The sequence below is a fragment of the Podarcis gaigeae genome (genome assembly GCF_964106915.1).
Source record: "Podarcis gaigeae genome assembly, chromosome: 2".
NCBI lineage: Eukaryota > Metazoa > Chordata > Lepidosauria > Squamata > Lacertidae > Podarcis > Podarcis gaigeae.
The window spans coordinates 89,390,766-89,416,742 of NC_139679.1; the positions used below are offsets into that span (position 1 = coordinate 89,390,766).

At 43.8% G+C, this 25,977-nt stretch overlaps 1 protein-coding gene across 9 annotated transcripts in view; it reads left to right on the forward strand.

Moving 5' to 3' along the window:
- FGD5 (FYVE, RhoGEF and PH domain containing 5) overlaps positions 1–25,977 on the forward strand; it is a 144,352-nt gene that overhangs the window by 73,836 nt on the left and 44,539 nt on the right. For all 9 annotated transcript variants that reach the window (XR_014560179.1, XR_014560180.1, XM_083722397.1 and 6 more), the window contains exons 4-7: positions 7,244–7,302; positions 7,412–7,442; positions 22,336–22,487; positions 23,892–24,048. Coding sequence is in view for 7 of the 9 variants with exons in the window: in XM_083722397.1 (XP_083578523.1) it covers positions 7,244–7,302; positions 7,412–7,442; positions 22,336–22,487; positions 23,892–24,048 (399 nt within the window). In the remaining 2 variants the exon portion in view is untranslated. The remainder of the gene's footprint in view (positions 1–7,243; positions 7,303–7,411; positions 7,443–22,335; positions 22,488–23,891; positions 24,049–25,977) is intronic.

Genomic DNA, 25,977 nt, shown 5'->3' on the forward strand with positions numbered 1-25,977 from the left:
CCGGATTTAGGTTTGATGAGGCCCTAAGCTACTGAAGGTAATGGGGCCCTTTATATGTCCTGCTGTCCCTTATCAACAACAAATTGTTGCTGTTTTTTGTGTTGAATATATGCTATATGGTCATTTATGGTCATTTAGGTATCTAAAGCCATTTGCACATAACAAAATATGTATTTTATCAAAGTTTATTTGTTTTTTTATCTTATATTTTGGAAATGTGCATCCAGATGTTTTTTCTCTAATTTTTTTGGGATCCCCCTAGAGAGTGGTGCCCTAAGCTATAGCTTGTTTAGCTTATACGTAAATCCAGCACTGCCTGTATAGGTAGACCTCATCTTATTCGGGGGTTATGTTCCTGGCTATCATGTGTATAAGTAAAATCAGTAAAACCTGGGAAGGGCCCGACGCAACCATCTCTACCTATCCAAAACTGGCGCTGAGCGCACCTTGCCCTCTACCCTGCCCCACAAGGCCGAGACCCAGCTTTGGAAAGGTTGTGTGTGGGCTTCCTTGAGGGCTCCCCCGAGATCTCAGATGGCCCTTCCTGGGGTGGGGGGTTCTTGCTCTCCTGCCCTGTTTTGTTGTTGTTTAGTCATGTCGAACTCTTCATGACCCCATGGACCAGAGCACTCCAAGCACTCCTGTCTTCCACTGCCTCCTGCAGTTTGGTCAAACTCATGCAGGTAGCTTTGAGAACACTGTCCAACCATCTCGTCCTCTGTCGTCCCCTTCTCCTTGTGCCTCAATCTTTCCCAACATCAGGGTCTTTTCCAGGGAGTCTTCTCTTCTCATGAGGTGGCCAAAGTATTGGAGCCTCAGCTTCAGTTTTGTTTATTTCTAAATTTTCAGTGATCCACATGAAGCTGCGATTGCGTACGTGAACTTAATGTAAGATGCAATCTGCCTGAACCTTTATGTACCAGTTAATCAACATATTTGGGAAGTGCATGCCTTCTCCTCATCTTCCTCCACATCCCTCACCACAGCTCCCAGTGCCTCTTCCACACACACACACACACACACACACACACACACCACTTTGCTGAAGGCAGTGGGGGAACAAAAGGAGGTCAGAGAGTCCACAGCAGGTGGCAACAGAGGAAGCTGCAGCAGGGATCAAAGCGCTCTCTGAGGCCAGATCTGCCACCTGAAGCTACCTCATGGGTGGGCCGTCCCTGGGCAAGGTCTGCATGTAGGTTCCCACTATTATTGAGAATCCTGATTACTGTATTTTTCCGTCTATAAGATGCCCCCATGTATAAGACAACCCCCATTTTTGGGGACTCCGATTTAAGAAAATGGGGGAGATGGCCCCCGTGTATAAGATGCCCCCAAATTTTGAAAATTATTTTTAAGGGAAAAAACCTAGTCTTATACACGGGAAAATATGTTATGTAGAGGTCTTGGCAGTAGCAGGGCCAGGGCCAGCAGACGCAAGCCTGCTGTCCCCTCATGTCCTGTACATTTTAATCCATGTGCTACCCCTGTGCACCTCAAATCATATCATTTCTACTTCTCCCTGCGGGGGGGGGGGGGGAGGGGAATAGATACTGGCCCTTATTATCTGCATGCTCATTTACCTATACTAATTAATTTAAATGAATGTTGATCTGCAATTGCTGTCCTCCTAGCGCTGAGGCCAAACGGTTTAATGGGTTTAGAGACAAAAGAAATAAAATAAACCCAGCGAGGCTAATTTAAAACTTGCCAAGTGGCAATTCTCTTGCCGTTCTTTTAAACCACTCTTAGTCCACCTCCCAAGGAAAGCTTTGAAAATGCTGCTGTAGGGCTTCTTTATAAAGTCTTGAAAATGCAAGAACAGGCTCCCTTTCACAACTTCTCCTGTCTCTCTACAGGGAAAGGCATTCAACATCTTATCTGCTGTGTTGGCGTCAAATTTGTTAAAGTCTTTACAATGCGACGAACTGGTGCCAAATATTTTAAAAATAAAACTTGAGACTAGTGTCCCCTCTTGGTGGGTCCTTCTGTCCCGGAAGGAAAACCTCTACATTTTAGAAAACCTTAATATACCTGGGTGCAACAACCGTTTAACAGGCATAGTGGGGTCTTCAGAATTTCACATCTTTGATACGTGGTGATCAGTGGGAATGAGAAACCATCACCCCCACACTGGCCCTAGTGAGTTGCCAGAAATGTATGGCAACAACACAGAGCAAGGGACAGGATGGTGAACAATTGCAGCATGCAGAACAGATCTGTCTGCAAATAGAGGAAATAGCAGGCTAGGCCACAGAGATTTTGCAGAGAGCCAAGCGGCAACAGCCTCACTGTTGCAGCACGTCAAATTGTCTTTGCCGTTTCTTATCTTTCTACTGGGTGGGATTGGTTTCCAGGCTCCATTAATCATTCTGTTTTGCAAACCTTTAACCTTCGTATAATGAAGCAAGCCCACATACTTTAAAAAAATCCAAAAAAGAAAAGCTCGAGCATAAGCTATGTATTTGGGGAGTGACTGTTTTGCGTCCCTTTAAGGAAGAGACAGATTTAGAAAGCTTCTCTCCCCCTACTCCACCCCACAAAGAGGATGTGTATAATTAAACAGATTCCCCAGGAGATGGTGTGATATACCTCCCTCCAAGAAAGGGAGCAGGAGATATAATTTTCCAGTTTGCATTTTTCAATTTTTAACTTTGAGGCACATAGGTTTTAGGTTCAACTGACCCTTCTGTGATTCAGCACTACTGTCCTGATATTATTTCCCATCCTGCATTGCCATAGTGAACTAATTCTCCCAGTGGGAATGAACGAACTAGTCTCGCTAGATGAAGCCCATGCAAGGACTTCCACCAGCACAAGAGGGCTTGGACTGAAAGAACAATTGCCATAGTGCCATGTTGAATTCTTCCCTCTGAATACTACTTGTTTCATAGCTTAAATCCACCAGTGGATAGCAGGCTTGGGGTAATGGCACCCAGAGAAATAATGCCACCACTACCTTCAAAGCACTACTGTGATATCTAGAGTGGTAGAGCAGGTACAAAGGTCAGTGGAAATACTGCAGGTATTGGCTCACCAGCATTATATGCCCTCGCCCATTACAATAAAACAAGAAACCTCTGGAGATTTGTCCCCTGCCAATTTTGACTCCAAACCCACACAAATAGCAAATTTACTATATGTGGAGTAGGTTGGTTGCATGTCTTTTTATAAAATACAGGCCTCTAATAATTCTATTTGTCCAGTGGCCACCAAATCAGAGTGCTGCAGTCTTTCGGGGTCAGAAGAGGCATTGAGGCCAATGGTAGTGGTAGGGTTACCTATCTCTCCTGGATTCAGTGGCAAGAAAAAACTACAGCCAAGCGTATTACTTCCAGAAATTTGCTCTGTCTTTGCTTTAACTCCTCGAGAAATGGAGGGTTTCCCAAACTGTCGTACTGCCCAATATAAACTTACAGGTTTGTGAAGTCTCTCTCTCTCTCTCTCCATCCTGCTATAACTTGGCTAAGTACAGGTCCTATATTTGATTGCAGGGCTGATCACAGAGCTGTCTTAAGCATATGCGGCGCCAGGGTGCAAAGATCCCCCCCCCCGGTTGCCCAGTCCCAGGTGCGTAGGAGGGCAGAGCCGGCCAGCCACCTCTGCATCTTGCTGGATCAGTTGCCCCCGAACTTGTGGCACAGAGCCGCCTGCAGCAGAAGAGCCCGTTGCGGCGCTCTGACCGACGGGCAGGCTCTTCCCCGGACTCAACTCTTGGGCCCCAGACTCTCAGCCTGGTGCCCCTGAGAGCCGTGCACCCGGGTGCCCCGCACCCCTAGGGCCTATGGGTAAGATGGCCCTGACTGAACAGTTTCCTTCTCCATTACTTCTTTCTGTAAGGCTTTTAGATTCCCAAAGAACGCTAACACGTTCCATCCTTTTACCTTCTTATTTTCCATCATGCATATGCAGGTCTATTAAACCAAAAAGGCAACTGGAACAGGCTGGTTTAAGGCATTGCACTGTTTCAGATTTGCAAGCTGCCTCCCTAGCATGTACATCATCTTTAGGCGAGTGACAGTAACTCTCAGAGCACTTGCTTTGCATGCTGGAGCTTTGATCTTTGGTACCTCCAGGTAGCAGGTGGTGGGAAAGAGCATTGCCTGAAACCCTGGAAGACTGCTGCCCATCAGAGCAGGTGGCCTGACCTAATGTAGCTTTCCAGGTTCTTATCAAATCAGTAAGCAGCTGAAAATAGTAGCTGCCTCAGACATGGCTACCTGGAACAGGCTGGAATAGGAAAACAGGAAGCTGTGTCACTAGTGAGCTAAGGCTCTCCTGTCCCAAGAATGATGAACGGATGTTATCCATAAAAGTGCCTGTACTAGAAAGGGTAAGCACCTCATGAATGAATGAAGAGCTGCTTGCAAAGCGTTAATGGCCTCCTGAAACACATTTGCTCTTGCTAATGCTTCACATCAGACCCTAGCCTGCATTTCCTTGATATTTATCCTGTTATTCATCCCTTTGGCAGACAGTGGCACAATATCAATAAGACACAGGCGTTTCATATATAGGGCCAAGTCTCTGTTTTAGCCATGCTGTCTGTGTCTTTTCCTGTCTTATCTGCTTGGGATGTCACCTGAGCATACAGAGATGAAGACAAAGGGAAGGGAAAAACAGCCTTGAGAGGGACGTTGTGCTGGCTGACGCAGGCATATAATTTGCACCACATGCTTCTCTCATATAGCATATATGAAGAGATTTAGGCACACTTAAGCCTGTTCTTTACTCAAACGCTTCTGGTTCTAACTAAATGTAAATAGGACTTGGGCTAAGAGTATAAATTTCTAGTTGCAAGTTATGTTTCTCTATGAACCAACTGATGTTTTGGTGGTTGTTCAGTGTATTCGGCAGTGCAGTTTTGACTTCACAAAGGTATCTCGTGCATTCATGGCTACACCATTTACTGAAACTTAAACCTTTTTTAATAACATTTTATTTTAGAAAGGCTGAGCACTCTCTTGCTCCTCAAATCCTTTCAAAGAAGGTGGCTAACATAACAAAGTCTACCCACCTCTTCTGAACTAGCTCCATCTTTAACCAGTAATAACCAACCATTTTAGCAGCAAATTCCAGAAGGGGAAGCTCTCCCCCTATCTTCAACTTTCCTCTTTCATCATAACTGCTGGTGAGGGGTCAGCAGGATTTTGACTTTTTGCAAACAAAACAAAACAAAACAAAACAACCTGTCATGGATAGCACATGCCACCACCTCCCGATGTCCCACATTTTGCGCTTGTTCCTTTTAAACAATTCCCACCCCCCTGGAAATCTGGGTGTGTCACCTCCCCAATGCTAAAATCCATATCTCCTCTGATATTATATCACCAGCACCAGTACTATTTTCCTTCTCTGTGGACTTATCTCCTTATCCCTTATTGGAGTAATGGCACAGCCATTGCAAATATCATGCTAAAGGTAAAAGTATTTGGAGGGAGGGGGAATCTGGAAAGGCCCTTAGATCTTGAGAAAGATAAGGCTATTAAAAGCAACAGGGCTTGACTAGGCAAGAAGCCAGAACTTTGTGTCAAATCCATTGCTTCCCTCACCAAAGTTAACAGCAGGGGCTGGAGTCTCTGCAGCTACTGGGAAACACGAGTCTGGGAAGGAAGCGTACATTCAAAGCACTTACTTCTAGGCTAGAAAGCAAACAGCTGGCAAAGTTCTCTAAAATGAAATGGCAGATCTTCATATTTTCACCACCACTTGGGTTCAGTGTTAGGAACCTGATAGTTGAAGGACCTGAGCTCCCTACATCTCCCTGTTCCCAGAAGTCTGTCTCCGGACACTGTCGTCAATCTCAGAGTTCATTTCCTGGTTAAACAAACAGCAATTAAACAACACAAGACGGGGCAACGCCTAGAGACACTGTCTCAGAACTCGCCCTAGACAGGCCATGTGACACCAGGGGTACCAGTGTTTTGGCTTTTGGCTCAAGACAAATCAATCACTAATAGAATGGCTGACTGTGACAAACTGTATACAAGAAGAGGGGGGGGGCCTTGGTCAGTAGTGAAATATGCTCTGCTTCTTGGCATATCGGAGCCAAGCCCATCAGTAGAGGACGTGCCGAGTGGCCAGGGTGCATTTCAGGGCTTTCTGGCGCTGCTGGTTAGCAACTTCCTCTGTACCCAAGTGAATGTGTCCATTATTTATATACATATGTGCCCCTCTCTGTCTGCCTGCCCATCACTCTTTTAAGAAAGCTTATGCCACTATAGCATTTTGCAATGTCACTGGAGTCTGTTTATTTCCTTTTTAGTGTGTGTTTCCTTGATGTTTGGTGACATTGGCACCATCCCATCATCCCTAGCTAGCAGGACCAGTGGTCAGGGATGATGGGAATTGTAGTCCAAAAACAGCTGGAGATCCATGTTTGGGGAACCCTACTCTAGAGATTCTAGGGGCATACTATGTCTCACAAACGCAAGGAATGTGGTGGCAATAACTTTACCCATCTTTTCCAGAGCTGGCCCTCTGTATATGTTACAATAAATGTCATAAACTTAATCTGTGCTGTTATATAGTAAATTAAGAAATAGCTAGAACTTGGAACAATTTTTGTCTAAGAAGGAACTCCTGTTCTTTCTGAAATTATCCATTTCTGCCTTCCTTCTTTGTTCCTTACGTATAGGGTAATAATCTATAGCTAAATTAACCATGCTGTTTTAATAGATTATTTTGAGTTTCCCAATAGCTCTCAAATGTCACCCTTACAGTAATTATCGTACGGAGAACCAGCTCCATGTGATCTTTAGAAATTAACATTCCTTGAAAAAGCAAATCAAAAGCACAAAGCATAATTTATACACCATGCTTTATATTTCCTGCAGTCATTCTCCTGTATGTCATCCCATTGGATGTGTGTCTCACATATGGGAAAAGATGAGCACCTAATCAACATTTTGCTTTAAATGAATGAATGACCTTTTACATTCTCTTAGCAGACAGATGCTAGGATGTGGCCTATCAGTTGTGCCTGCTTGTCCCATATGGAAAAGATTAACCAACCTTTTCATATTAAATGGTTGAAAGATCTTGCACATTCCTCTACCTGACAGATACTATAATGGGGTGTATATGTTGTGTTGGTTTGCAGGTGTGTATTGAATTTTAAGATTCGCCTCCACTGTGTTTTGATGTTCTTAGACCACCAGGTCCAAAGAGTGTTCAGACTGAGAGGATTCTCTGTTATTTTACATTCTCTGTTATGGAGAATTTTTGTTTATTTTGTTTTGTACAGAAAGAAGGACAATCCAGAGCCCACCTCATTGCCCAGGAGCTTGTGTCTTCAGAGAAAGAGTAAGTCCACCAGCTAAAATTTGGTTTGCAGTAAGCTGGGCTTTGCATTGCACATTGATTTATTCAGCGGTAGCTGGTTGACAATTAATAAAACTGTCTCTTTCCACAGATATGTGGAGATGCTCCAGCTGTTACATATGGTAAGTAAATCATTTTAATTGTCAAAACCTAATTGCTCTCTTACTTAGGTATAATTTAGGAGACAGAAAAGGCAGTTGAAGAGGCTGAGGTGAACTCTGTCAGGAGTGGCTTGTCATGCAGAAATGCTCATTGGACCATTGCAAAGGAATCTGTCTTGTGATAAAAGCTATCCTGCTCTGTATGTGCCAGACAGGTAGACTCTCGAGTTCCTCATCAGTCGGAATAGAACTTTGACCGAACAGCTTGATGGGATGATTTGTCTAAAACAACATACTTTTTCTTGAAATCCATTTCATGGACAGAAGAGAAAGAAATTTGGAGGCATTGTATGAGTATTTCCTCACAACTTTGGGATGGGAAGAAGGAATAATTCTTTAGAGCTGCTTTTGTCACCATGGGATGGCTCCAGCGAATTCTTCCCCTATCTCTGTGCAAACAAATATTTTGTATGGTTGAGAAATACAGTCAGCTCCCACTTGGATCTCAGACCTTTTCAGTTCACAGGTCTGTTGTGGAGCCAAAAGCATAAATCATCTCTTAATCTAAAAGGCATTTTCTCATTTTTGCACTAGTGGGAATTTCTTGTATGAATAATTTTGTGTGGGGAAAATAATAATTACAAGGTTGAATAGCTCGTTGTTAACCAATAAGTCAGTTAATTAACTGACCATTGCTGCAGTCCTAATCACACTTTCTAGGCTATATGCCCCGTTGAGTTGATTGGGAGTGCCTTCTGCATAGACAAGCTTAGAATTGCACTGTACGCAAATGGCGTGGAGTTCTCACTGGAGATGGCATTCTGGGAAATAATGTGAGAATCTCTGTGAGGTCACCCTAAAGTACCAGTGCCTGGAACAAGCACCTATTAACTAGTGGCTAGGTGGTCTGCTAATGCTCTGGACTCCCTCAACCTGTTATCTTATCAACCATTCTGCGCAAAACAATCCCCACCTGTTGTGGTGTAAGTCCTTCTGGTGGAAAGTCTGAGTCTGAGACGGTGATATTCACCACTCACTTCCTTCACTTCTGCCTTGTTTAATTCATGAACTTTCCAGAAATCTTTGTGTAATATGGGGTTGACCAGATGTCACATAGCTCAAGGAAGGGAGGGGGGGAAAGAGATAGGCTAGAAGAGCATGCTAGTCATTTCCCACTGCCAGGGATGTCAGCTGACTGTTTCGTTTTTCTCCCTTTTCACATGCTTCTTACACGATACTTTTCTCCAATCAACATGTTGTTAAGTCTTGTCCTGGGCTTCAGCCTGTGATTGATATGCAGGGGAAAGTGATTTTTAAAAAGCCTCATGTGCTTTTTATTTTTTCCATTGTTGGCATTGGTCTGTCTCAAGAGACAATGGAGTGTGCATCCAGGGGTGAAGTCAAACTGCTGCATTAGCAGCACCAAAGTGAGCTCCTCAGGGTGCATGTCTGGGCAGTGTGCAAGGAGGTCCTGGGCTGCTCAGACCACAAGACCCCCTTCTCGGCCTCACTGATGTGGTCCAAAGTAAACCACATCCTGTTTGGCTGCAGGAGTTGCTGGAAGGAGGCGTACAAGACGCCATCCAACTGTTTTAGGGACACCACTCTGGATTTGTGTAGGCAGGGTATACTTCTGAATATATTCTGCAAGGCAGCAGATGTCTAGGATCAGAGTTTTCTTTCTGCTAGATGGGCTACCTTCCCAAGTGGATCAGCCCCATCTGCTCCTCACTTCACACCATTTGCAGAAACCGCCTTCTTTGACCATTGGCCCCACTATTTGTCTTGTCTGCTCCATCTGCTGGAGCCTGTCTTTGCATGCAGGGGATGTCCCTAACTCACTGAGGGTTTGATACCCATTGGCTACCTTCATCTGTTTTAGCTGGCCAGTCAAAGCTGTTTCCCGGGGTTTGGCCGCTGTCGCATGCTGACAGCTTCTAGGAGCCACAGGTAAAAGTTGAGTGCAGGGTGAAAACCGAAGGTTGACACACTATCCCAGAAGGAGCATGAAATGAAATGTTCCCCCACCGGAGGTTCTACCCCTTTCCTCACCCCATGCACCCCAATTTTATTCATATTAAGAACACAGGAGCAGGGCCACAAACAGAGGGGGGATTGGCACCCCTAGGATTCCTTCTTCTTGTCAGCTATTTTAACGTAGGTAGTTTTGTCATTATTAGGAACACACTTAAAAGGTAAAGATAAAGGTACCCTTGAACATTAGGTCCAGTTGCGGATGACTCTGGAATTGTGCTCTCATCTCGCTCTATAAACCAAGGGAGCCGGCGTTTGTCCGCAGACAGTTTTTCCTGGTCATGTGGCCAGCATGACTAAGCCGCTTCTGGCGAACCAAAGCAGCACACGGAAGCGCTGTTTACCTTCTCGCCGGAGCGGTACCTATTTATCTACTTGCACTTTGACATGCTTTTGAACTGCTAGGTTGGCAGGAGCAGGGACCAAACAATGGGAGCTCACCCCATCACGGGGATTCAAACTGCCAACCTTCTGATCAGCAAGCTCTAGGCTCTGTGGTTTAGACCACAGCGCCACCCCGGGCACACTCTTAGACACCCTTATTTCTGATTTATTATCACTGTTCCTGTCAATGCAAATTCGGGGGGGGGGACCTTTTTTTAAAAAAAACCACTTTGTATCTTCTGTTACATCTCAAGAGAGCAAACAAAAGTGCACCACACCTTCATTTAGAAAAAGAAAAATTCTTTTTATCTCCTTAAAGTCTCAGGAACACCAACTTTTCCCTGACACCTCCCCCTCCCCGCAAATCAGAGCAGATCCCCACTCCATTCAGCGGAACTGAATCAGTTTGGCCTTTCAGCAGGGACCTTAATAGTTTGATCGATTGCCAAAATGATGACATTTCCATATACTCACTCTGCTATTCAACCGAAAGAGTGGAAACATTGTGTGAGCTCAAACTTTATATTAGCTGGTGTGGTTCAAAAATAAAGTGTATGATGTTAATCTGGAAGTGTAGCTGCTCTTCATCCAGCTTTGATTGCAGTGTTTTAGTAAGAAGTTCAACAAATTGTGGGGAAAGGAGATTGGGCAAAATTAAGAGGAAAACTAAGTGGAGAGTTTATCCATACTATGTTCATCATATGATGACTGCAGAATCAAGTGCTGACTCAAATATATGCCACTAGAAAGCAAACACGATAGAGAGAACTTGCACTGTCACTAGGCACGACTTCAAACAGGGCAAGGCCAAGAAATTTTGCTGGGAGATGAGCCCCAGAAGTGGTGGGAGGTTCAGCTTCCCACAGATTTCTCCTCCCACCCATGAAATTTGCCAGGTGATTCCCCCTTGCACCCCTCAACCCCACTGTGGCTCAGAATTTGAGCTGAAAGTTCGTTGTAGAGAACATTTGTTTCAGTACCATCATAAGTCCTTCCATTTGTCATTTTGCTTTTGCATCAGTGGTTTGCTAGAAAGACAGAAAGCATGAAGACCAAACTGAATATAGCTATACAATGCTACATGTGTTGCAAAGATCATGAGATTTGAGCCAGTAATAATTAACTGGAAATGATTAGAAGGGGTAGTGAGCAATGAGCCAAAGCACACTTTCTTCTGCCTTGGGTTTCTTGGACAGCATTGAAAGTCCTGTTGGACTAATCAAGTGCTTGTTTTGCTAATGAAATCTCCCAATGAATGGGAGAAGTCTGTTTAAATGAAAAAAAATATGTTGAATGTTACAGTGTCCAAAGCACTTGACAAAAGCTTAGAGGGATATAACATCTGAGAACAATAGGCTGTTTTCAGCTGCAATTGGCTGATTCATTTATTCTTCTGTGTCTTCATTTTTTCCTAGTCAGCAGGTGGGAAAATAACTCTTCATGGGTCTTTAAGGAGGGAACAGGAAGCCAAAATGGCTGTTCAACTACTTAGTGTCCCTCCTTTAAACACACACGCACACACAGAAAGAGAATGTGTGCCAGCCCTTCTTGGCCTTTGGCCAAGTACTTTGCAAACAGCCTACTGGTACAGTATTTGAAACGTGCATTGTACAGTTTGCCAGTGCTTAGCCTCATTTGATTTTGGTGTGTGCGCAAGTTTGTGTGTGAGTGAATGAGTGAGTGCATGTACTGAGTTCACGATCCATGACCTAATTTCCACCCAGCAGTTGAAGGATGGTAGGCAAATTGTGTCTGCTGTGTTAGAATTTACTGCAGTTCATCTTCAACTGGAAAAACAGGGGTGGGCAATGAAAAGATTTCAGAGCATTGCTATTCTCTGCTGTGCAAGGCCCTCAGAGATGCCTCAGCTTAGCTCAAAGCATAGCCTGTGGTAGCTTGGTCCTTGCTCACCTTAGAGACTGTCTTGTACTCTGTGTGCCATCATGGTCTCTTAAATCTGCTAAGAACAGCGCAAATTGTTGAATCAGTGCACCAAGTACATATGACATGAGGAAGACATCAGGCTTTCTGGTTAGCTGACCATACTGATAGCATAACTCCTGTTTTCTCCTTGGCAGCCCCCCACCTCCGCAATGCCACTTCCACAGCAGCCTCTTGGCAAATAGGTGTTGTTGATCTCATCCCACCATTTATCCCCCCTCCCCCATTCTTGGTGTAGATCTTCACTTACCTCTTCTTCCCTGGTGGAGTACGTGTGCCATTTTGTGGTTCACCTCAGGTTGGGCTGGCCCTGGTTGGGATTAACCAGCATTTAAGGTTCAGACATAATGCTGCACTACTTTGCAATTGTGCAGCTGCACAGGTGGAGGGAAGAGGAAGAGGGAGCTTACAAGTCCCAAGCTCATTAGTGTAATAAGCCATAGTTTATTTTTACATCTGAATGCTGCCATTGACTAATTGACACTTCCAGCATTCATGAGAGAGAGAGAGAGAGAGAGAGAGAGAGAGAGAGAGCGAGCGCACTACAAAATGCTGGGATTCAAATTCTCTTGCTTAGGTCTCAGGACCATGTCACATTTATGTTCTACACAGTGTCTAGAAAATAGCTGGCGCTCTGTGAATGTGAAATAACAGTTGCAATTTTTCTAATGGCAGAAATAGTGCCAGGAGCATACACTCCGGTTTGAGCCTCATGAGTCACTTAGAATGTAATTGGATGGCTCTAGTTCTTTCCTCAGTTCTGAATCTAGCAGGGAATTGTATGAACTAAAAAATATTTGGTACCTTTTCCCTCTTCTTTCTTGGACTGTGTTTTTCAGATGATGAATTTGGAGACCTTTCGGGTACTGTGATTGATCAGAGTTATTGAGACTGCAAAAGTACTTTACCTGTGATTAATGGTTTCCCAGGCTTTCAGCACTTCAGGCAACAGCACTTTTTTTCTTTTTATGGATGCTTACAGCATTACTATTAGGCTTTGGTTTTGCAGAATTAATCATTGCGAGGCTAGCCATCCTGGCTGCTGGAATTAATTCATTTGTCTGAGAATTAATTATAATCACACATCTATTGAGGCAATTAATAATATAGTAACATTTGCTTGAAATCCATGAGAAAGAAAAACTTTAGTTTCGTTAAGTGATTTATTTATTTTTTACAGATTTGAGGCATAGCTTTGGCTGCTATAGTGTGATGATGTGTAGTGAACTCTCAGGGGGAAATAATCTAGAGAAATTCTTGGATTTCTCAATACTGTCAACCTTTAAACTGAAATGGTAAAGGGCAGCAACAGATGTATCACACAGTGCAAATGTTCCTTCTGCTTTTTTTTTAAAAGACAAATAGAAGAGAAGATAAATGAGCCAACACTACTTGCCTCATTTCATGCTCATTTTTGTGAGTGTTCACAATCACCTTCCATTTCCTGCTATATTCAGCACCTGTGATCACATCTGTGTTTCGGTGGTGTTCTTTACAGCAACATTTTCCTTTTGCTTAAATCTTCTTCACCACAATGTGGTTCCACATGTCCACATTGCCATTTGTTGCCAGTGGCTTTAATAACCCACTTGATCTGTTCAGTGACACCACAACACATTGTGTAATGCGATGGTATCATGGATGAAAGTTATCAAAGTTTCTGGGTCACCACAGTCAGTAAGGCAGAAGTGTGGGCAAATGAGGACTGTGAGAGGAGTGAAAATGCAGCTGAGAAGCACCCGTGTCAGCCAGAAAGACAAAAAAGGACACCAAATAGCACTGAAGCAGTGAGAATGTTTGGTGAGCATTTTTCCCACCTAGGATTCGTTCAGCTGAATGTGTTGCTTTCAAAGTGAACCCTGACATTTGAAAATGTTTAGTGCATCTCTGACATAGACTCGTGAACATCAGCCTTAATCCTCAACCACCAAACACCAGCCCACATGGAGAGTGGTACATGTTTTGGAAAATTCTCCTGTTAGATAAATCTTGCTCTTTTTCAGGTAGAGTAGTTTGTGTTAGAAAGAAAAAAAAAATACATTTCAGATTAAAGGAGAATAATACAATTGCAAACATACATATTAAATATCTAAAAGCAGCAGTCACTTTTAAAATCAAGAGCAGCAGATTCATACATGAAAGCCTATTTCGAAAACACAGTAAGGAGGAAGCTGACTTGTCTCCACTTGGAGAGTATTCCAGAGCCTTGACACCATCACTGAAAATGCTCACTTTTTAAATACACCGAGTTGATGGCAAGGAGGACAAAGCAGCTATTAAAGCCCAAGCAGGTCAATATAGAAGCAGACAGCCCTTAAAGTAATTACCGTATGTCTGGGACCATTTGGGATAGGGCTAGGCCATTTTTTTTCAGTTCATGTGGGGCAAAAATATTCCCCCCCCCAAAAAAAAACACAGGAGGGGGAATTCTGAGAAATAATAATAATAATATAATAATAATAATAATTTATTATTTATACCCCGCCCATCTGGCTGAGTTTCCCCAATTGAGTATTAAAAACAATACAGCTTTAAAAAATGTTTCCTTAGTTAGATGAGATGGCCACAATTGTTTTCATTTTTATAGATTATCATTATCAATTTAAAAAACACAACCAAACAGCTGTTTGCAGCTGCTGTACAACTCCACAGCCACCCCACTGCATGTTCTGTAGCCTGTAACAGAATTACAATGGGAGTTAAACTACATCACATCATGTCACATAGTGAATTCCATGATAAGTCCGGCCCAGGCTCCAGGAAGCACAGAGCATAGAAACCCTGGTTGGTTATGTGGCTGCTCACAGCAGCTGCACTGGTCTCTACCCACCCCCACCCCCCAAATCTTTCTTTAAGGGGGGATATTTTTTTTAAAAAAGCCCTCAACCACCTTGTCTAACTTGGGTTAGCCAAACACACCCACCCTCAGAATTTATCCTAATCCCACCCCGCAAACCATCAGAAAATCTACCTCCACTTTTTCAGGGATAGAATAGATCCCCACCCCACCCCCAAAAAAAGTGGAGGCAGATTTTCAGGACACCGTGGGTTGTATCTAACATTAGTTTTACTCAGAGTAGAGTATACCCTTTGAAATTCATGGGCATGACTAATTTGGGTCCTTTCATTTCAGTGGATCTTAGTTGGATACAATCCCTTTAGTTCAGAGCTTGAAAGACGAATAAAGACTCTCCTCCCTGAAAGAGAGGGGAGTGGTTGTGGACGGGAGCCCGAACACCGCTCCTAGCAGGGGGCGTTGCCCCCTGCCTCCAGCTCACCTGGCTGGCACTCACGCCCCCCCCCCCGGTGGCCGTCCAACCAGGTGCCATGGGGGGGGGCGTGTCCAGCAGCCTTTATGCTGCAGTGCCAGCCTTTTCCCCGGCCTCATTTCTCTTTGTCGTCCTGTGCGAGTCACCCACCCTCCACTCCCTTTGAGTTAGGGCTTAGGTCATTGGCCTTGCTATGGACCTTAGGTTGGTCGCCCTGGTTGCCCGGGGGGCCTGGTAGGAGTTTTTCTATTTGGCATTAGGCTTTTTGGTTTTTTCGCCTACCTCGTAGCAATCGTCACAACTTTTTGGTGGTATTGGTGGGTAGGTTAGGCATTGGAATAATGTGTTGTGGTGTGTCGAAGTGCTAGGTGTGGCCATCGCCTATGCCTTCAATGTCTAGGGGTATTCCATTAAAGGAATCTGGCGGTCGTGTATTCCGTCCGAAGCCTGCTTGGCGGGAGGCCATGGCACGACCCTCGGTGACATCAGGGGTGAGCCTATAGTTGGATTAGCATCAACAGGTGATGAACCCCTGGTGAATAAACCCACTTGTTTCGCGATCCAATACCTAAGCCAATACCTTTTCATTGCTGTAATCAATAAAGTTGTGGCCTTTTCTAGCCCATTAACCTTATATCACGTGTCCCTGTGTCTTCATTTTACTTCGCGGGGGTCAGGTCCTCGAACCACAATCAATGTTCTCTTAGATTGGTATGGTGTGTTTCATGGGACTGAGTAACAGTCCCGATTAATTTTAGGTGAAAATACTAAAAGTTCCAGATTAATTTGAGAGGAAAAGCTCGAAAGTGCCTATACATTTTTTGAGTATCTGTGTAGTTCATGAGTGGAAATGGAAAGTGGCAAAGTGATACAGTGCTAGTATTAATGATGGAGGGAGATAATGTGCCAAGCTTTCGGAGCAATTTACCAGCAGTGGTAAAGGTGTAGCAGTAGAATGGCTGTGCTGTGTAAACTTCACTTTTACTTTGTGCTTGCTGGGGAAAGTCAACATAGTTTTTGAAAGCAGCCATAAAATTTCGAGTTTCTTCACTGAAACCATGAGTGTTTGATTTTGCATTCCATCTAACCCGATCTATAGAGGTACCTAAATGCATGACGTATGAATGGCATCCTTGGATGAGATATATGGCCATGGGAGTTTCCTATTAAAGCACTCTCTTGCACTCTCATAGCATGTTTTGCCATACTGCATGCAGTGTGGCTGGGAAATGGTCATTCACAATTTTGGGAGGATGGTGGCTGCTATTTCTATTAACTCTGCTGAATCTTTGCTTTTGGTGGATTGTTAAAACAGCTGCACTCCCCTCTGCCTGGTACTCCACTCTGGCTGGTAACATTCGAAATTTTTGCTTGTTCTGTGTACAGTAGTCTGTAAAAACACAAACTCTCACCAGGATTTATCCAAAGTGTCTGGACATGGAATATCCTGTCTCAAGTTTAAAAGTGTAATGATATTAAAGCAATGTTTAAGGCTGCAGTTCTAACTCCACTCAGCTGAGAGTAGAGATGGAAAGACCTGTCCATTTTGATTCTCTCAGTTTCTCCTTTTTCCAATCTTAAATTCAGCTCTCCATATTCCTGCAGCAATCAGCAACTTTAAAAATATTCTCATGAAAATCCATCAGCATTTTAGCGTGACTTTCTCCTAATAAACATATTTTTTTGCTTACAGTTTTGACTCATAGACACATTTTCCCAAGAATTTTTCCTAATGTACGTTGTTTTCACTAAGATAGTCATTTTTAATGCATGCTTTTACCTCATGTATTCACTTTTGTGAACGTTGTTTGTTTGGAGGCCTGCATCACAATATTTGGATAAGTGTGAATTTCAATGGATGGCTACATTTTGGTTCTCATAATTGTTTTACAAAGTGTGAATTCAATAAATTTGTCTTTAAATGGGAACTGAATTGATTTTCTCCCTCATCTTCGCCGGAACCCCACTAAATTCAGTAAGAATCACTTCTTAGTACACATGGCTAGAATTGTAATATAAACCCTTTGGGTCTTACTAGGGTTTGGCCCAGTGAATAAACACTGGGTTGAGGATCATACACAGGCTGGTAAAGGCACCAAGTGAACTTCCATCCATGTTTGTCATCCAGTATAATGTTGGTGTTGGCAACATCTTCACTGGATCCAGATGGCTTCCTAGTTTAATTCAAAGCACTCAGCATGACATTTGAAGCTCAAAATCAGCTCAGTCCATGACACATCAAAGATCACTTTCTATAATATGAACTTATTCATATATTCAGATCTTTCTCCAGGGGCCCAGCCTGTGTGTGGCCTTCCCCATCTGAGACTGAATGGGAAATTCCTTGGGAACAGGCCCTCACAGCGGTGTTTCATCTCTCTCAGCTTTCAGGAGCCAGGCAAAGGTGGTTTTATTTCAGAAGTGTGGGCTGTTTTAAGTTTAATTTCTGGCTAGGTTTTGCTGCTTAGTTAGCTTCAGCTGTGTTAATTGTTTTTTTAAAAAAATTGATAATTTAAAATAAATAATCTGGTTAGCATTTATGTGAACAGGAACTCCTTGTTCATTGAACATAACATAAGGACATAAGAAGAGACCTGCTGTATCAGTCAATGGTCCATCTAGTTCGGCATCCTGTTCTCACAGGGGCTGAGAAGATGCCTGTGGGAAACCAGCAAGCAGGATTTGAACACAACAGCAACAACTGAATTCTCTAGGATTTACTTCTGATTAGGCAGGGCTGCGATTACAGCCTTAATTTTAAACTGTATGGCAAGTCATTCATGCTGGCTGGGCTACCAGTAAAACAATTTGAGCCTGCAAACAGGTAACTTTTAGTTCCAAGGAACAATTCCCCTCAGAAGCCCTAAAAGTGCTTTGCTGCAGTTGAATTTTGTAACAAAACAAAACATGGGAGGACAGTGATGCTGTGTGTGGATTCCAATATATAAGGGAAGGGAGGACATCAATTCTGGATAAAAGGGCTAGTGTACAAGCAACTGTGTAGACCAGGCATAGGCAAACTTGGCCTTTCAGATGTTTTGGGACTACAACTCCCATCATCCCTAGCTAACAGGACCAGTGGTGAGGGATGATGGGAGTTGTAGTCCCAAAACATCTGTAGGGCCGAGTTTGCCTATGCCTGGTGTAGACCTACATACAGGATAAAAATGCTATGACACATGAAAACAGTGACACTGAGGGAAAGAGAGGAAGTTCCAGGCGCAAGAACATTGTGTTCTTGTGTGTGTATGTGTGTCACAGGATATCCTTTGATCAGCTGGAATTCCCGTCACCCATAATCCAACTATGTCTCTTACCAGGCATATTCCTGGTACAGTGGTACCTCTGGTTACGGATGGGATCCGTTCTGGAGGCCCGGCTGTATCCCGAAAAGTCTGTAACTGGAGGCACCCTTCTGCGTACGCACACAGCGCGATTGAGCGCTTCTGCGCATGCGTGCTGCACGCAGAGCACTTCTGTGCATGCACGCGTGGCAAAGCCCAGAAGTATACACTTCTGGGTTGGCTGCGTTCGCAACCCGAAGTTTATGTATCCAGAGGGATACGTAAGCAGAAATACGACTGTATTAGCAATAGCTACAGTGTCATTGTGATATTCTAGGTAGTTTTTGTCTGTTGCAAGAGTTATTGGTGTGTAGAAACAGCAAAGGAAGGTCAGATCAGGACAGATAAAACTTCTTTTTTAAAATGAAACCAAGAAGCTTTGTAACATCCACATCTGCTGCGGCTGCTATCAACGAAGAACCCCAGGGAGCTTTCAAACTCTGCAATTTTCAGAGGACATCTCTTTCATGCTGGTTTTCCAGTCGATGGGTCCCACTCTTCCTCTCTCGGTTGCTCGTTCTTCCTCCATTCCTTCCTCTTTCTTGTGCAATTAAAATCTCCAGGCACTTCCATGGTTTATTGGGATGCAGAGGAGGAATTGGGAAAGCGCTGGATGTTTTTCTAAGTGATTCCATATGGTCCTCCACTGCTAGCAGAAGCTTACAGTTTGCTTCCAGTTCCCTCCGGTGTGCATTTACTTTTGTAGACAACGAAAGATCCAGTTATTTTTCCCATAAAGATTAGATTGGCAGAAAAGAAGACATTTTGCCTGCAAGAGCCTTAGCGCAGGCCAGAACGAGGAACACCCAGCTGCCTGGCTCAGACTCCTCTCTAAGTGTATCCGCTCCAGGGGAATAAAGAGAAAGATTTATACCCATGAATAGTTCTTCAGGATACTTGCCAGGCACAGTAGAAATACTCGGCTAGCTTCTCTGCACAAACCCTGCCATGTTTTGTTACTGTCAGAAGGGCATAGGCTTATGGGATGATGCAGGATACCAGAGGAGGAGCAGAGATCAGCTTTGGACATCAAGTCCATGGACACTTAGGCACAGCAGTTTAATATAGAGGTATGCACAGCATAGGGACGTGGGTGGTGCTGTGGGTTAAACCACAGAGCCTAGGACTTGCTGATCAGAAGGTCGGTGGTTCGAATCCCCACAACAGGGTGAGCTCTCGTTGCTCGGTCCCTGCTCCTGCCAACCTAGCAGTTCGAAAGCACGTCAAAGTGCAAGTAGATAAATAGGTACCGCTCCGGTGGGAAGGCAAACAGCTTTCCGTGCGCTGCTCTGGTTCGCCAGAAGCGGCTTAGTCATGCTGGCCACATGACCCGGAAGCTGTACGCCGGCTCCCTCGGCCAATAAAGCGAGATGAGCGCTGCAACCCCAGAGTCGGTCACGACTGGACTTAATGGTCAGGGTTCCCTTTACCTTTACCTTTATGCACAGCATCCACATGGCATTGCCCTCATCAAGTATTTTCTTATTTAATCCAGATTTGCCATTTCTGCAGAAAATTGTATAAGTAAAAAGAACACATAGAAATGGTAAAGCCAGCCTCCCAACTAAACTTGGATAGTGTAACAGTGGTTCTAAACCAGACCAAAGGAATGAAGTTTTGGCAGAAAAGTGCTTCGCGGAAGCCCAGTGAGGCCCTGATAGATGTCCGTGAATTTGATAGCAACATGCTTAACTCACGCCATGTCTTATGTGTTATCTGGGAATCAAAGGGAAAAGAAGTGAAAGGTGTGGGGGAAAGTGATTTTGCTACTCTGCTTTTTACTAGTCAAAAAATATAGCTTGTATTTAGCAGCACCAACCATTTTCGAGGTGCAAATAGTCACAAATGTATACCATTAGGCTGAAAGCTTTTGGCAAAAGTGGTGATGGGCAGTCTATGGTAAAGGAAAGGTGCTATGCATCCTATCACCATATGTTCCAGTGTTTAACCTTTTCACCAAACACAGTTCCTAGAGTTGAAATTTGATTCAAACGAAGCCTTCCTTGGCAGTGGGATAGTTTTGCCTATTGCTACCACAATGAAGAGGGATGCGGGTGGCGCTCTGGATTAAACCACAGAGCCTAGGACTTGCCAATCAGAAGGTCTGTGGTTTGAATCCCCGTGCCGGGGTGAGCTCCCGTTGCTCAGTCCCTGCTCCTGCCAACCTAGCAGTTCGAAAGCACACCAGTGTAAGTAGATAAATAGGTACCACTCTGGCGGGAAGGTAAACGGCGTTTCCATACGCTGCTCTGGTTCACCAGAAGCGGATTAGTCATGCTGGCCACATGACCCGGAAGCTGTACGCCGGTTCCCTCGGCCAATAAAGCGAGATGAGCGCCACAACCCCAGAGTCAGTCACGACTGGACCTAATGGTCAGGGGTCCCTTTACCTTTACTTACCACAATGAAAGGACATGCACAACTTGAATGCGGTCCCATTTGACATACATTTAAAAATCAACAATGACAAGACAATTGCTATGGGTTATTGTTGATGCGCCCCATTCCCCCCATTTGCCTTGTTTTTGCTGCTGACTTTTGTGGAATAAATGGACCTGCTGATGTGTGACAACACAAGCCCTACTAACAAGGGCTAGCAGTGAGGCAAGATGCTTATTACAAAAAGGACAGATGAACAGTGATTTATGATTTGGTTCCATTGAAATGCCTTGGAGCTATATATTTTCCAATAGACACTAGCCTGCGGGTCTCTGCAGAAACCGTACAATCATCTGTGAAAAGATGACTCAGATCCCTGGGCTCTGAAAGTCTGGGGAGCAAACTGCTGCATGCCTTTCACACTCTTTTCACATAGCATGCATTCTGCTTTGTGCCTTTCCAAATGTGTTTGCTGGTGGTGTTGACAGTGACACTGTTCAGTTCCAAGAGATTCCATCTCATGCTAGGGACCTTAACAGTGCAATCCTGTACATGTTTACTCAGAAGTAAGCCCCAATTAGTCCAAAGGGACTTACTTCCAGGTAAGCAGGAATATGATTGCAGCTTAAATCCAGTAGTGCTGCCTCTACGTCTCTATGATTGGCGCAAAGGGGAGTGCATAACTATCATAATTTTTAGTGGAGGGGTTTTGTGTTTTTTTTGAAGTGCCTTGACTATTGCATAAGGGCAGACAGAACTGAAATTCGAGTTTTCCACATGGATGTGCAAGGAATTTGTTATCTTGAAAAACAACACTATAATGAAGTCTGTTTTGAGGAAGGGTTTATTTAGTGAAGGCAGATGTTGTAGGGCAAGGAAGCAGTACTGAGGAAAGTATAAAAGGGTGCGTCATTGAGGTGAACAAAGGGTGACCATAATGCATTAGGGTTTTTTTGTTTTTTACAAAGGGGATTAAGGGAAAGATGGAATTGAAATGTAGTTTGGAGCAGAACAGCAGGAAGTCTTTCAATATGAAGACTAGGGGTCTTATTGATGCATAAAATTAAGGAAACTAGTACATAGGTTTTGGTAATGTTATTGTGGTGATACAAAACTAGACAAGTTGTTTTCATGGGGAAAGATTTTCTTTAGCATTGCAAAAATTGGTTCAAACCAACAAACAAGGAGACAATAATTGTCCGGCTGGTCTAGTTCTCTCATTTGAGACATCTCAGATTTCACACAGTGCCTCTGTATCAAATTCGCACCCTGTTTCAAGGGTCTTTCGGAAAGGTTTTCAAGCTCTTGACAAGGGAGCGCTTGAATCCCACAAGAGGACTGTGTGGCATCAGAAAATTATGGTTTGGGTCAACCTTAACTTAGTTGAAGAAAAGTGAGGCAACAAGAGGTAAGGAAAGCAAATGGCTAGTCAGGAAGAGAAATGACCAAGGCACAGACAAGAAATTTGGGACTGAATGACAGGTTTTGAATATGGTAGTCAGGAACATGTGAGTAGGATTGGGCAACAGCCTACAGATGATATTCTGAATTGTGTGTACACAGGATTTCTATGAAGCTGTCTTAAAAGTGCTGGGAGATGAAGATAACAATGACCATGAAGAAGCAAAGCTCAAGGAAGGATTGAATGAGATCCCAGAAATCTACAAACTACACCAAGAAATACTGGAAGAGCTGGAAGAAAAAGTTCTCAATTGGTAAGTGATTTAGCAAGGCCTTTATACCATCTCAGGATGGCATCCATTTCCCGACATCCTGAAATCTTTAGGAAAACCAAGCACCTATTTCTTTTGAATAGAGGAAGAATCAAAAGTAACTGAATGTGAGACAACTTGCCTCTGTAATGGCCTCACCCTGAATGCTAAGAGGCTATCCTCCACCCTGAGATTTTACATTATATCTGTTACAAGAACATGGTAGCATGATCTGTAAGAACTCCAGATGCTATGCACTCAGGCTACTGAATGACCTCATTTTCAATAGATTCCAGATATGTTTCCTCTACCATTGTTAACGTACATTTTGCTGGAAGGTTGGGATCCCAATAACAAGATAGTAAGTCACAGATACCATCTGCAGTATTTGTGTAAGTGAAAAGAGATGTGCAAAAGCCACACTGAGCCTGAATGGATAGGGTGGGACATCAACATTTTAAATATATAGAACCTATTTATTTGCCATCAAGACAAATAATAGCCCATCAACCATATATTGTGCTTGTGGGACGTTTGACAAAATCCTTGTTTTCACAGTCCTAGGCCAGCTCCCCAAACAGGAGGTTTGTTGAGGTTCTGCTGGGACACCAGATGTGGCCAGTGGATTGTCTTCAGATAGGTGTGTTGCATCATGTGTGGACCTGGAGTATTAAAAAGGCCTGTTCTTCACAAAGCAGCTCAGGGCTGATAAATGGGAATGGCTGTGGGCAGCATCCAGTAGAGGTGGGAAAGATCCAAACCAAAGACCCCCCCCCCCCGGCTGTTTCCCACAGTGGCTAATATGGCTTCCTTGGAAAGCAAAGAATAGGAGATGAGGGCAACAGCACCCTCCTGCTCATGTTACCCAGCAACTGGCAGTTAGAGACATATTGCTTTCAGTTCTGGAGATAGGGTATACAGTCACCATGACTAGTAGCCAATGACAGCCTTATCCTCCATGAAAAACAACAACAACAACACTCAAGATGGCAGCCACATCTTGTGGCAGTGAATTCCATGTGTGTGTGTTCCTTTTGTCTGCACACTAGTCTTCCACCATGCGACATCACTGGATGACCCTGGGTTCTAGCGTGATGAGAGAGGGAGAAAAACACCTCCCGGTCCACTGTCTCCACACCATGCATAATCTTCATATGCCTGTATCACAGGCATAGGCAAACTCTGGCCCACCAGATGTTTGGGACTACAATTCTCATCATCCCTAGCAAACAGGACCAGTGGTCAGGGATGATGGGAGTTGTAGTCCCAAACATCTGGAGGGCCGGAGTTTGCCTATGCCTGCTCTATCATGACCTCTCTTACTTCCCTGTTTCCTAAATGAAAAAGCCCCAAATGTCGTAACCTTTTCATTTGTTTGTTTGTTTGTTTATCCTGATGTGGCTTTAGGGAAGATCACCAGAAAGTGGCTGACATTTTCCTCTCCAGGGAATCAAGGTTCATTCACCACACGGCTTACATTATGCAGTTTGATAGGAATTTGGCTTTGCTGGATGAAGCCCGCCTTAAAACTTCCCAGCTGGATACCGTCGTTCGGGAATTTGAGGTAAGGGCCTTTACGACTGCCCTGTAGTTCTCTTTATCACTCTCTCCTTCCTTCCTTGTGTGCCCTCCCTTCAGAGCTCAGAAAGGGTCATGTAGGGGGGTGTTAATGATGACTCAGTTCAGGGATAGCTTTGGAGGAGGGTTAAGTCAGGAGGAGTACCTATTAGATCCACATGCACACCTTCAAGTGAGAAGAATTGGGGTTGCTTGTGCACTTATGTATGAAACGCAAGGGCTGCTATAATAAAACAACAACAACAATGAATGTGTGATCATCCATTCTCACATAACTGTGGGCAGCCATGGGAAATGGAAGCAGCAAGAATTATAGGTCAGGGATTGTCTTGTTACTGAGCACTCCATACCTGACACCAAATGTATGGGAACTAAGTAATTCCTTCATCCTCTGTCCTGCACATTACTGCAACCTGGCCTTTGCTAACTTGCCAACAGTCTCAGAGGTTTTCTTTCCAGCCGCCACAGGGAAAACCATAGGGCTAGTGTGCTCATGCTCAGTGTAGAAGGAATTTAGAAACCCTGAACGGGACTAATGCAAACTTTGTCCCTCTCTTCTGCTTCCTGCCACAGTGACACTTCTTCTTCTGGTGGCGATGCACACAATGTCAGCCTTAATATATATCCATTTCTCCATTTGTAAAGGGTAGGGGAGGAGAGGTAGTAATATTTACTTATCTGACAGAAAAGGTTACGAGGATAAATTGGCTGCTGTATTTTTAATGTGGCTTGGGCTGTCAGGCCCTTGAGATATGGATTATGTCTCCCTCTGCAGCACATCTGAAATATTAATAATGATAATTCATTAAAATGGCCGTTTGTCAACATTTGCCTGTGGATATTTCACTGTCTGAACCCTTGAGGCCAAAAATATAAAAATGGAGTCTAAGAATGCTGCTCTGAAGGCTTTGATCGGAAAGGCAGACTTCTAATTGCAATAATTGTTTTTGGGGGCTTATCTCAAACTTGGTTATCCTGTGGGCTGTACTTCCTTGTTGCCCAGGTGTTCAATGTACTAGAGTCAAAAACTGCTTGTCTCAAAGGCAATGACAGTATTCTCACCAGCAGGGATATATTCACAGAACCCATCTCTGTGTGTTTGATATTCAGAGCATATTCATACCACAGACTTTATCTGGTTTAATACTTACTCTCTTTCCCCAGAGAACCTTGTAAGCTATAATTTTGTGAGGGGGTAAAGTGGAAGAAACTGAGAACTCTCTGTTAGAATAAAGACAGGAAGGAGGTTTAGATGTGCTAACAGCACCTGGCTTAGTTCTGCTCCTTCAGGGGCTGCATATTCATTGACTGTGAGAAGACTATGGGATTCTACACTTACAGCAACATATGGGGTTGGTTCATCTGAAAGCCTTCTAGACATAGATTCTTATTTGAAAACACATTTTCTAAGGTAATATTTGCAGGGCAGAGAATATGTGTTCCAAAACACTTCCATCCCATTAAGTCTGTCTGCCTTGACTATAACAGAGAATTGTCAGTCCGTTCACCAGCAGTGGGGAACGTCTGACCCATGGGCCTCATTGGGGCTGCCAGGCCTCCCCATTTGGCCTAGGACATGGTTTGGCTCATCATGTCCATCATCTAGTATCATATGGTGCCAATTTCAATTTGAGGAATCCATCTTCCTTTACAGCTGTGGCTGCATTCAAGGGAGACTTACAAAGGACGCATTGGGAGCATATATAGAGTTCTTCCCAGAAGTTTAAATCACCTGATGTGATTTAAATCATATGACATTAGCTGACTGACAGGTGCATGGCTCTCTGTCTCCACACTTCACTAACTAAAATTCAAAGGATTTTTTGGTGGAAACCAGAACAGTTAGAATGGTATAAATCCTGAATAAATTTGTAGTGTAGATACCAGAGCTTAGATCAGGATTGATGTAGTTATC